This window comes from Mus caroli, chromosome X (genome assembly GCF_900094665.2).
Source record: "Mus caroli chromosome X, CAROLI_EIJ_v1.1, whole genome shotgun sequence".
Lineage (NCBI taxonomy): Eukaryota > Metazoa > Chordata > Mammalia > Rodentia > Muridae > Mus > Mus caroli.
The window spans coordinates 94,897,641-94,910,139 of record NC_034589.1 but is presented as its reverse complement, the minus strand read 5'-3'; the positions used below and the strand labels follow the sequence as shown (position 1 = coordinate 94,910,139).

General features: G+C 44.3%; 2 protein-coding genes across 6 annotated transcripts in view; one reads left to right on the top strand and one right to left on the bottom strand.

Annotated features, from left to right (window-relative positions):
* Kif4a (kinesin family member 4A) overlaps positions 1-8,025 on the bottom strand; it is a 102,551-nt gene extending 94,526 nt beyond the window's left edge. The window contains exons 1-2 of the mRNA XM_021152906.2: positions 7,141-8,025; positions 6,911-7,025 (exon numbers count right to left, since the gene is read on the bottom strand). Coding sequence (XP_021008565.1) covers positions 6,911-7,025; positions 7,141-7,260 — 235 coding nt within the window. The 5' untranslated portion in view covers positions 7,261-8,025. The remainder of the gene's footprint in view (positions 1-6,910; positions 7,026-7,140) is intronic.
* On the top strand, positions 7,763-12,057 carry Pdzd11 (PDZ domain containing 11). Of its 5 annotated transcripts, none has more exons than XM_021152907.2 (7): positions 7,763-7,842; positions 8,316-8,430; positions 8,840-8,923; positions 9,129-9,185; positions 9,748-9,846; positions 10,065-10,125; positions 10,303-12,057. In XM_021152907.2, exons 2-7 carry the CDS (start codon positions 8,344-8,346, stop codon positions 10,335-10,337), a joined length of 423 nt encoding a protein of 140 aa, XP_021008566.1. In that variant the 5' UTR covers positions 7,763-7,842; positions 8,316-8,343; the 3' UTR covers positions 10,338-12,057. The 5 variants fall into 5 exon arrangements, with proteins under 5 accessions (XP_021008566.1, XP_021008569.1, XP_021008567.1 ...); XM_021152910.2 differs by having other exon boundaries at positions 7,777-7,842; positions 8,331-8,430; XM_021152908.2 differs by having other exon boundaries at positions 7,791-7,857.
* The last annotated feature ends 442 nt before the right edge of the window (positions 12,058-12,499 follow it).

The following is a 12,499-nucleotide window of genomic DNA, read 5'->3' as shown; positions in this document are numbered from 1 at the left end:
CCATTGGACATGCAAACTTTATATGCCCCAGTACAGGGGAACGCCAGGGCCAAAAAATGGGAAAGGGTGGGTAGGGAAGTAGGGGGGAGGGTATGGGGGACTTTTGGGATAGCATTGGAAATGTAATTGAGGAAAAGATGTAATAAAAAAAGTTTTATATGTAAAAAAAAAAGAGAATTAGACAATCTAAAGGAAACTGTTTAAAAAAGTCACTGCATTTTTGTTAAAGCTGGCATCTACTATTTACCCAAATAATTTTGAAGCCTGAAAAGAAAAATCTTGGAAGGGGAGGGGAGGGGAAGGGAGAGGGGAGGGGAGGAAGAGGGAAGGGAAGGGAAGGGGGAAGGGAGAGGGGAGGGAAGGGGAGAGGGAAGAGTGGAGGACACAGGAGGGGAGGGAGAGGGGAGGGGAAGGAAGGGGGGAGGGAAGAAAAGGGGAGGGAAGGAAAGGGGAGGGAGGGGAAGGAAGGAAAGGGGGGAGATTTCTGCTCTAAATAAAAGCTCTCAAGCTGTGAACTGAAGTTTATTACTGTTATAATCTGATGACTGTGGAGCAAGGGAATAACATTTTATAACTTTCTACAACACCACAGATAGGTATAAGCTGCGACATCTTGGAAAGCCAGGTTTTAGTACTGGGTCTTAAACAGTCTGGCCTCTGGGACCAGGAGTCCAGAGGATAAAAAGGTACTATTGAAATGAATATAAAAAGACTAGATTTGTCCTTACAAATAAGGATGGTGTTAAAAACATGTATATTAGAATCACTTTATACTTGCTATTGTCTTCAAATAATACAGTTTAATTCTCATGTTTCCCAGGTTAATACAAGAGAAGGACCTGGACAGATGGTTCAGTGGTTAAGACCATGTACTACTCTTCCAGAGGTCCTGAGTTCAACTCCCAAGTACCTACTTCAGGTGGCTCATGACCAGCTCCAGGAGAATCGGAAACTTCTGGCCTCGATGGGCACCTGGACTTATATGTACATACTCAGAGAGGGTGCGGGAGGGAGAGGGAGAGAGGGAGAGGCAATCAGACAAGCAGACAGACAAAAGAAAAAGACAGACAGAAGCCTAGCAGCGTTCAGGAGAATGAAGCACAAGAATTAGCTCACAGCTAGTCTCTACTGCATTACAGAATGAGTTCAAAGTAGGCATGCACCCAATGAGACTGTTTTCAAAAGGAATAGAAGGAGACACATGATAGAAAGGGGAAAATAGAAAAACGCTAGGGGCTCTAATTGCAGAGGAACTACCAGGGTCAGGACAGGACAGGGAGGGTGGGGGACAATTAACACTAGGATGTCTGAAAAACCCATAAGGAATCATATTATTTTTATTTGCCTAAAATTACATCTAATACATTTAAATGTATACACATGTATATATAACTTATGCCACTTAGGTGATGATGTTCTCCTCGAGATCCCTAGATTATCTAAAAAAACAAACAAACAAAAAAACCTAGTACTGGACATGAGAAACTCCCTTTCAAGTTGTTGGTCAGGGAGACAAGAGAGTCCCAAACTAGCATGCCTAGGCTACTACTGTTGTATTCCAAAGGCTGGAGGTCAAGTACCTATTGCTGAAGCCACTGTGCGCTTTGGACATTGGACTTGGAGGATCAGAGATGGATCTGACCTGAACCTCTCCCTTGGGAACTAGGTATTATATAAAGTGCCAAGGGAGGGAAGTAACCAAGAGTCCTGCCTAGCTGAGAAGCCTAGGAACCGTAACAATGACCAGCATAGCAAGATATCCCTAAAGGTAACACTCATATGTGGGTGGTAACCAAGTGCTTTCTAATTGAACAAAGGTCCTCTCAGCAGGAAGGAAATCATGCCTGGTACTGGAAACCTAGCTGACGACCTGGGGATAGATCTTAGAATAGAGCCTACTATCGCTATTTTACTAAATCAGTATAATTCCTAACTACATTCTAAATACTTATCCATATACCCATAGATAAGAGTAGCTTTCACTCTTCAAAGAAGCTTCTCTTTGCAACAGATGGAGACCATTTCAGAAAATCATAACTGGTCAAAATACAAATGGGATGCTTACCCCTAGTGTACCTAAGACCCAGGGAACATAGCAGACGCGGGGGCAGAAAGATTGTAAGAGCTAGAGGACCAGGAAATCTGCTGATTGTGTCACCTACAAATAATAAGAGGGTTTCACCTACTACCTCAACAGTATGGTTGCCTACATATGATCTGAAGGACAAGTGACATGCTAACATGGGAGAGACCTCACAGGGTTCCACCCTACCACAGAGAACTACAGGCAGCTAACAACTGCTGAGAGGGGTAGACTCCATCTTCCCCAGGGATATCCCCCTTAACTTATCCATACCAAGTGGTCAGCCCTGAATCATACACATATGAGCAACACTGAGAAGACTCTGCAGGTCTATTTATATATCATGCAGTCGACTGTGTGAGTGTATATGTAACAAGAATTAAAAAGAGGCCATGTACTGAAGAGGGAAAGGGGTGGGGCATGGTAGGAGTTGGGAGAAGGAAAAGGAAGTGAGGAGCAATTTAATTATTAAAAATACTATTGCTTCCCTCCACTCTCCAGCCGAGAGTGGGGGGAAGCAATAGTAAACTAGATGAGAATTAAACAAAAGCATGTAAAAGAGAAAAGGAAGAAGGGAATTAGAACTATATAATGCTTTTTCAAATATGCAAAAAGGAAAGAAGAAGAAAAAAAAAGAAAAAAGAAACAAAAAAAATATGCAAAAAGGAAAGAAAAAAATTAACTTTACAAAAGGAGATTTGGTAGGTTTCTACCTTAGTCAGATTATTGATATTAACAATAACAGGAATAGGGCAAATTAAAACCATATACTGCCTGACAGGAATCAATGAGAATACAGAAGCACACCTGTGGTGTTTCTGCTAAAAAACAAACAAACACAAAAAACCGTCTCAAATTTTATCATAACACTAGATAAAAGCAAACAGAAAGAAACAAGTGCTCTGTAATCTTCAAGTATCAAAACAATGAAAGCTTTAAAAAACACAAAGCCCAAAGGTTCAAGGACTACTTTAGACTTGGGGACTAAAGAAGGGCGCAGCAGCTAATCATACCATGATTTTTGAACTTAATTCTTTGCTATAAAGGGTATTACTGAAACAACTGGCAACACTTGAACAGGGCTGAGGATGAGAAAGTAGTAACACGACATTGCAACTTCTGTAATTATAATGGCTATGTCATGACTCTTACTGGAAATATATAGTAAAGTATTCAGGGAACATAACATCAACAACTTATTACCAATGATTCTATGAAAAAAAATGGCATCTTTATGCTGTTCTTGCAACATTTCTATAACTACAGTGTTTTCAAGTTTTACAACAAAGTCTGGGACTATAGCTCACTTGGCAAAGTACTTGTCTAGCATACACAAAGCCATGAGTTTGCTTTCCAGCACAGCATAAGCCAAATCAAGGAGGGTGGTTGTACTGGCTAGTTTTGTGTCAACCTGACACAGCTGGAAAGAGAAAGGAGCTTCAGTTGTGGAAATGCCTCCATGAGATCCAGCTGTAAGGCATTTTCTCAATTAGTGATCAAGGGAGAAAGGCCCCTTGTGGGTGGTGCCATCTCTGGGCTGGTAGTCTTGGGTTCTATAAGAGAGCAGGCTGAGCAAGCCAGTAAAGAACATCCATCAATGGCCTCTCCATCAGCTCCTGCTTTCTGACCTGCTTGAGTTCCAGTCCTGACTTCCTTTGGTGATGAACTGTGATGTGAAAGTGTAAGCCAAATAAACCCTTTCCTCCCCAACTTGCTTCTTGGTCATGATGTTTGTGCAGGAATAGAAACCCTGACTAAGACAGTGGTGTACATCTGGAATCCTGACATTGGGGAGGTCACAGGGAGACCCAAAGTTCAAGGTCATCCTTGGTGATTTAGTGAGTTCCAGGAAAGCCAGCACTACATGAGCCTTGTCTTAAAAGAAAAAACAGGGGCTGACAAGGTGGCCTTGTGGATAAGAGCACTTAAAGCCAAGCCCTGTCTTTGGCCCTCAGAACCCATAGAGTAGAAGAGCTGACTCCTACAAGTTGTGCTCTGACCGGCACACACAAGTCACACAAAACAGATAACTAGAAAAGACATGAATAAATAAATAAAGGTTGGGTCTGGGTAAACTGCTTGCTGTGCAAGCATGAGAAGCTGAGTTCAGATCTCTAATGCCCATATAAAAATGGGGCATGATAGCAAGTATCTGTGCAGCCCCAGTACTGAGAGGGCAGACACAGGTGGATCCTGAGGTCTTCAAACTGGCAGTTTAGCTGAAATGGGTCAGCAAGAGATCCTGTCTCAAAAAACCAAGATAGAGAGCAATAGAGGGAAACAGCTAATGCTCACCTCTGCCCTCGACTAGTCATTCATGAGCAAGGGTACCAGAACAAACACGTGCATGCACTTAACACGCACACAAAGATGCTCGATAGACCCTGAGACATGACATCATTTTTTAAGTTTCTGTTTTGTTTTGTTTGTTTTTTCAAGACAGTTTCTCTGTGTAGCCCTGGCTATCCTGGAACTCGATCCATAGATCAAGCTGGCCTCCAACTCAGAGATCCAACTGCCTCTCTACCTCCCAAGTGCTGGGATAAAGATGTGCACCACCACTGCCTGGCTTAAGTTTTCTTTTTATAAATTTACAGCGAAAGCACTGTAGTTCAGCAAGAATAGCATAAAGAACTCATTTTTTTTCCTGAACCATTTGTGATTAATTGATTTGGGAGTCTGTATATCTGGGTGGGTTTATGTGCACTGTATGCATGCAAGTGCCTGTAGAGGTCAGGGCCATGCATGTGTTAGGAAAGGACCAATTCCTGCAAGTTGTCCTCTGAGCCCCCACACACACTGTGATACACACACAATAGTTAACTGTAAAAAAATCTGAGTTTTCCAAAAGAAAGCAACTATCAAGTAGGCTACTCTATGATTCTGTGACTTCTCTTCAAAGAAGAATGTAAACAGGCACTGAAGATGGCCGCAGCGGTGTATGTGTATAACCCAAACCCTTTACGGGTAAAGACAGAAGGATCAGGAGTTAAGGGGCAGCCTCTGCTACATATCTACTTTGAAGTCAGCCTGGACTAAATGAGACCCTGGCACACACAAGACACCAAAAGTTCATCTAATTACTAGAAAGCATTTGGATGAAAAGTTAAAATAGATTATAGGCAACATATTTAATAATTTAAAAGCACTAGTATGATATGGTTCTAAGTTTTAAATGAATAACTACTAAGATCTGCACAAGAGCAAGACAGCCAAAAATCCCAGCATGGACACAGGCTGACACTCATTTATGACACTCATTTCAGTCCCACACCTAGATGACAGGCTTCTAGCAATTGATGGCTACTGGAGGAGGGACAGTTTTCTTCAGGGATGTGACCGAGAGGCTGCCCATGCACCCTAAGATGTTCTGACATACAGGCAACACTGAACTGACTCTGAGCTGAAGAAAAAAAAGAATATATATGCTGGAGACAGGGAAAGAAGTGGAGGGGAGAAAACAAGAGAAGATTTGATAAACACATGTATGTATGAAATTCTCAATAAAAAAAGAAAGTTTCATAACCAGTTTAACTAATATGATAAGTAGACATCTCTCAGGTCCTACTTAGAATCCTGCTCTTAAAAACTTAGCTTCTTCTGCCGGGCAGTGGTGGCGCACGCCTTTAAACCCAGCACTCGGGAGGCAGAGGCAGGCGAATTTCTGTTTGAGGCCAGCCTGGTCTACAAAGAGAAACCCTGTCTCGAAAACAAAACAAACAAACAAACAAAAACCAAAAAGCTTAGCTTCTGTAGTAAAGCTTACTAGCTGGCCATAGTACTCAAGGGCTTTAGAGGGGGCGATCTATCTAAAAAAAATCCCACCTGTACCTATCTCAAAAGTTCCCTATGCTTGAAAATTAACCTAAACTCCCCTAATGGAGTTTAGTGCCAGCCTTCCAATTCCCACACTATGTTGTAAAAAAACAGTGAAACTTCTAGAGCTTCTACAGTACAATTCACACTCCATATACACTACACATTAAACAGAGTCTCACTATGTAGCTCTGGCTGGCCTGGGACCCTAGATGTGTAGACCAGACCAGGCTGGCCTGGAGCTTACAGAGATTCAATTGTTTCTGCCTGCCTCCTAGATGACAGGATTAAATGCATGCGCCATCATATGCATTTTTGGCTACATTGTGAGTTTAAGACCAACCTGAGCTATACGCAAAGTGTCTGGGGAAATAAAAAGGGAAAGAAAAAAAAGAAAACTCACCCTAAAAATTTAAAATTTTTAATTTAAAATTTGTCTGTGTGTAAACTCACTTATGTAGTCATCTGTGGGTGCTATGGCACCTGAGTGAAGCTCGGGAGATGGTGAGAGAGGCTTCAATACTGCCCTCCTGGATCCCAGTTCCTAGTCTTCTACCTATTTTCTGACCCTGTGGACTTTGAACTCCTCATGAGCCCAGAGACTATATTGGATATCTGAACATTCTTGGGACTTCAGCAGGTTAGTTCACAATCAGCACCAAACAAAGACCGTATATTCTTTATTTGGCTATGTGTGTGTGTGTTTGTTAGTGAGGGATCTCACTAGGGACCCTTGGATGTTTTACAACTTGATATGTAGATCAGGTGGGCCTCGAACTCACAGGATCTGTCTGCCTTTGCCTCCCAAGTGCTGAAATGAAAGGTTCTCTGTGAGATCCCAAGACAGCAAAATATGTCTAGGTCAAAGATAAACTGGATATGTTACTAGGCTGTGGGCTGTTTTTAAAGGCAGACGTCTGTTTCATCCATTCCTCTTATTTGTAGTGCCTATATGAGCCACCCACCCACTCACCCACCCACACAAACGCCCAGTGAATTAGACAGCCTCACCTTTAAACACGCCTTTTATGAGTGGAGCTACTGCTGTATTAAAGACCTCTTCCTGTTCAGTAGAGGGGTCAAACACAAAATCGTAGGTAAATGATTTATCATTACCAACCACCACCTGCAAGAGGCAAGAGACAAGGATGGGGAAGGATTAAAAAAAAAATGCCTGACCACGCCCCTCGCTCCTTTCAGCCTCAGCTGTGGAGGAAGCCACTCCAGACTCAACTACCCACCTGAGGCTCTCCGGGCACAAAGGAAAGGCACGTCTGGCAGCCCTCCTTAATCTCTTTCGAGACGAGGGGGCGACAACGCAGTGCCACTCTTACGGGAATCCCCTTCACCTCTTCTTTCATGGTACCAGCTCAGCAGGTGTCCGTGCCGGGTGAAGCCGGCTCTCCCAGGAGCCTCCGGAGACTGGCAGGAGTGGAAAGGCCCTTCTCAGGCGGTGGGAGAGCTCGGAACTCGCTGATGCACTCTCCCTCCCAGCGGGATCACGGTGTCCTGTCACTCTTGGCCACCGCCTAAAGGTTTGTCAGTCCCAATACTGCAGGGCGAAGCGGCGTCAGCAATAAGGAAACTCCAGCAGAGACGGCAACCGCGACCCCAAGCCCTAAAGTGCTCCAAAGCGCGGAATCGGAGCTAACGCGGTGCCCCGTAACTCAGCAAACTAAACGTCCCTTTCACCGACCTTCCCTGGCGCCCTGTTCCAACCGGAGCTTTAACCGCCAAGTTTCAAATTGATCCCAGAGGCGCCAGCCAATCGGAGCGCGTACAGCCTGTGAGAAGCACACGAACTTGAGCACGCATACCGTGACGTGCGAGGAGGCCGGAGCGCTGGCTCGCCCAAAGAGAGCTCCGCCCCGGCAGGGTGGTAGAGCATCCGCTTCCGGTTCCGACAGCCGAATTGGCTGTCGCTGACCGAGGCCTTCTTACCGGTGAGGTGGCGCTGAGTTAAGTGGTCGCGAGCGCGGGATTCGGGCGGGTTGCAGGACCTGGATCTAGAAGGTAGCCCGTGTAGACGGAGCCCGTCTGTGGACGCCACGTTTACTAAGCACCTCTAGAGACTGTGTCTGGCCCCAATCCCTATGGGATAGTTGAGAGTTGGCACTCCCTTGCTGTTTTAAAGTAGATCTTTGTAGATGTGTAGATTCTCATTTCCTAGGTTGGAAGCAGTGACACCTATTTTTTTTTGTAGAATTGTGAGAAATGCAAACATGCCATTAGAGTGCTTAAAAAATTATTTTTTTTTGTCTTTTGTTTTTGTTATTTTGTAGCCTGCCTCTCCTCCCTACCCCCCAATCTTAACACCTACTTGTGGGCTAGTCCCATAAAGGAATGGCCCTCGGATGGAAGGCTTTCTGGAACTTAGAGTGCTTGGTCCTTTTTAAAATCATTTTCGTTTTCTTAGATTCGTCCTTTTCAGGGCTTTGCCTGAAATGGACAACCGGATTCCCTATGATGACTACCCTGTGGTCTTCCTGCCGGCCTATGAAAACCCTCCAGCGTGGATACCTCCTCATGAGGTGGGCACCATCTGTGTTCCTGAATAATCATGAGATCTATGAAAGAGAAAATAGCAGGGCTAGGAAACTCAGTGGAGAGTGGATCTTAGGTGAATTCTGAGCAACAGTGACCCACTGGCGACTTCTTGCAGAATCACCCTGCCAGAACCCTTCACACTGGTGAATTCTGAAAATTCAGAACCTTAGTTTCCATCCTGTCAATAAAAAAGGACTAGGGATCTATAGGGCCTCTAGCATGTCCCGAGACTAAACAGCCACTCCTCTGGACTGTTTTATCTGTGCTTTGTAAACTGAGTCAATGGCTTTACCAATTCCTGACATATATCTGGTTTATTGATATTCTAAAAGAAGGTAGATGTAACACATCTAAGACTAGGAATAAGATTTCTGGGATTGCTGTATCTTGCAGAGAGTGTACCACCCAGACTACAACAATGAATTGACCCAGTTTCTACCCCGAATTGTCACACTGAAGAAGCCTCCTGGTGCTCAGGTAAATTTATAGGGGCTCTTATTCCAGTAACGTTTGGTCCATGCCAGAAATTGGCCTTGGTTGGGGCGTGGATGTGGATTGGGAGGTAGGCGACCAGAAAAGCAGAGATGACACTTCTATAGCATCTCCTTTTCTTCTGAGTACATAGATGTCCCTGTTCTTATGTCTATGCTGAGTCTGCATCCTGTGTCCTTTTGTCTTTCAGTTGGGATTTAACATCCGAGGAGGAAAGGCCTCGCAGCTAGGCATCTTCATCTCCAAGGTCTGTGTGAATGTGTGTGTCTGATAGGCTGTATGGCTAGCTACTTTGTTATCATATTAAAATGCACTGGTGGCCCAGCAGATAAAAAAATGGATGACCCGGTGGAGTCATAGAATAGACATAATGGAAATTCAGCCTTTCTTTTTCAGAACTGTACTTGGGGCCAGTATGCTGGGGCATGTGGGCATGTCAGTACTCTGAGAACTCGAGTGGCAGAGGCAGGAAGATTAGGGGTAGGTAACAATCTATAAAGTCAAGGCAGACAATGGTGGCATAGGACTTTAGTCCCAGCACACAGGAGGCAGAGATAGGCAGATATCTGTGAATTCAAGGCCAGTCTGGTCTACAGAGTGAGTTCCAGGGCAGCCAGGGATACAAAAGAATAACCCTGTCTTTAATTTAAAAAAAAAAAAGAAAAGAATCTCAAAAAACAAACTTCACTAGCAAGCCACTTAATCTCCCTGCGGTATCACCAAAAATAACACATTTGAAGAGCACTGAATTTGCCCTGCAGTCTCCTGATTTACTCCCTCACAACTACATGATACCCCTTCACTAACAGGTGATTCCAGACTCGGATGCACATCGAGCAGGACTTCAAGAAGGGGACCAAGTTCTAGCTGTGAATGATGTGGATTTCCAAGATATTGAGCACAGCAAAGTAAGCATAGCACATGGACTATAGTCATGCACAAAGCCATCTCAGGTAGGAAAGGTTGGACCCGAATAGCCTTATCTGTAAGAAAGCATCTCTTCAAGGGAAATGTACCAGAAGAGAGCAGCTATTAGTGAGCTAGGTGGGGTGCATTCCACTGTTGTATTATAGTTCTGTCCTGAGTAATAGCTCTTCATTTGTACAAGCTGCCATGTTCCTTCCAGGCTGTGGAAATCCTGAAGACAGCCCGAGAAATCAGCATGCGCGTGCGCTTCTTTCCCTACAGTAAGGCACTTTCTTTTTTTCTTTTTCTTTTTTCTCTTTTCTTTTTTTACTTCTATGGCAGGGCTCTAGGTAAGTAGAACTCTTTGAAATATGGATACTGGCAAGCCCCAGAAGTTGGGAACGGGAAGTAAGGAGCTCATCCTGAAAAATCATGTGCTGTGTTCTTTCTTACCCCAGATTATCATCGCCAAAAGGAACGGACTGTGCACTAGAGACTTGCAGCCCACAGCCTTCCGTGTGGGATCTGCCAGGACAAGCTGGCTAGACCTCTGAGAAGTTGGAGAAGTCAGGAAATTGTACTCTCCACACCGTCCTGGTTTCGTGGATGGGGAGGATGGGGAGGATGGGGAGGATGGGGAGACGGCTTACCAGCTGTATTATGTATTAGCTGTACTGTACTAGGAGGTCCCTAGTTTGCTAGGTGAGTTTCATTCTGGAAAAGGAAGAAGATAGTGATGTCTAAATGCCTGTAGCCTGTGGGGCAAAGCCAACTAGAAAACAACTGGTGTTTATCAGGTACCTTAGATTGGTCACTTATACAGCTAATTTTATTCGTAGAAATCAGTAGAAAAAAACTCTTGGGAACCTTCCAGCTGGGCGTGGGAACCTTCCATCTGATTTGCCTGGCCATGCCATCCAGTCCTTGTACATATACCTTGGAGTCCCATACACTTAGAAAACTCCAAGGAGACACTTCCTGCTCCTCCCCGCCCCCACCCAAAGTAAAAACACAATACTGAATAAATGTGGCTTGAGTGATACTACTGCTTGAATATAAAATGCCATTGAGGAAAACAAATACATCAATCAAACACTGGGAGAAACAGCAATGTCATACTTACTTTACAACTGTTATCAGGCCAGAATACTTGGGAGCTTAAAAAACACTAGCCATCGAATACCCAAGGGAGCTGGGCAGTGGTGGCGCACGCCTTTAATCCCAAGGGAGGCAGAGGCAGGCGGGTTTCTGAGTTAAAGGCCAGCCTGGTCTACAGAGAGCAACCCTGTCTCTCAATACTAAGGGATCCCTAGAGTCAAGGTCTCTGGGTAAAACTGCCCCTTCCCCAGGAGTGTTCCACTTGGTGCTACAGAGGTTGGTGTTAATATAATATATATTTTCCCACATTCTCTGATCTGGAACTTAAGCCAAGGAAGTGGCATAGATTATTCCTTTTCACAGCAGTAGGAAAATGGTTTCCCACTTGTAGTTAGTGGGAATTACCAACTTCCTCCTTTTTCTGACCCTACCCCCATTTGGGGTAGCTTTCTGTTGTCCTCGTGACTGAACATTACATACCTCGCACCGATCATGATGGTGTTGTCTCCATTGTCTGACATTAAAATACCCAGTCATAATTGAAAGGTTCTTTTCTCTGGAGGAGGTGCTGCTATAGCGAAAGCCCAACATTTGACTTAAAAAGAATCCTAGGGAGAGCAGAGCCATCGAGGGGACTCTCTGGGCTGAAAGGATGCCTTCTTCCAAGGCTGACAATCTGAGTTTGATCTCCAGGACCCACATGGTGGAAGGAGAGAAAAGGCTCCCAAAGTTGTCTGTTCTTCGACTGCAGGGAGTGGCAAGCAAACATGTGCAAGAATCCTGGAGCTGAACAGAATCTCCTACCTGCCTCTGGAGAGTGATTCTTTTCATTTGAGAGAGAACCCAGGAATCTACCTTATTTGTTTATTTACTTATTTGGGTTTTTATTTTTTGTTTTGGTTTTGCTTGTTTTTGTTTTGTTTTGAGGCAGGGTTTCTCTGTAGCTTTGGCTGGTTTGGAACTCACTCTGTAGAGCCTCTTGAACTCACAGAAATCCTTTGCCTCTGCCTCCTGAGTACTGGGATCAAAGGTGTGAATCACCACTCCCACCCCCACCCAGGCTGGAATCTACTCTTTTAAATAAGCAAGATAAAATTTCAACTGGCTGAAATGTGGAAACTGGCTCTTCCCATGAATCCTCCCTCAGCTATACTAAAGGCATTGCTAGAGACTCAGTTCTGTTACATTGTTGGTGCTGAACCTCCTGAGCAGAGCTGGAGGTAAAATTAGCTTAAGTCTTCCTAGGAATTCTATACTTCTATTTGCTCTGCTGACCCCCAGTGGCCATCAGGGAGAGAAAAGCTTGGATATTTCCACAAAACTAATCGCTGTGTCTGCTGAACGTTAAAGTCCTATTTCCATAGTTATTAAGTTATCAGTTCTTTTTTTCCTTGAGGTAGGTTCTTGGTACATACTTCAAGCTGGCCTTGGACTTGTGGTCTTCCTGCTTCAGCTTCTGAAGTTCAGAGGATACAGGTGCATATATACCCAGCTGTGGATAGCAGGATTGATTTTATTTATTTTTTGTATGTGAAGGTCCAAAGTTGACATTGGTTA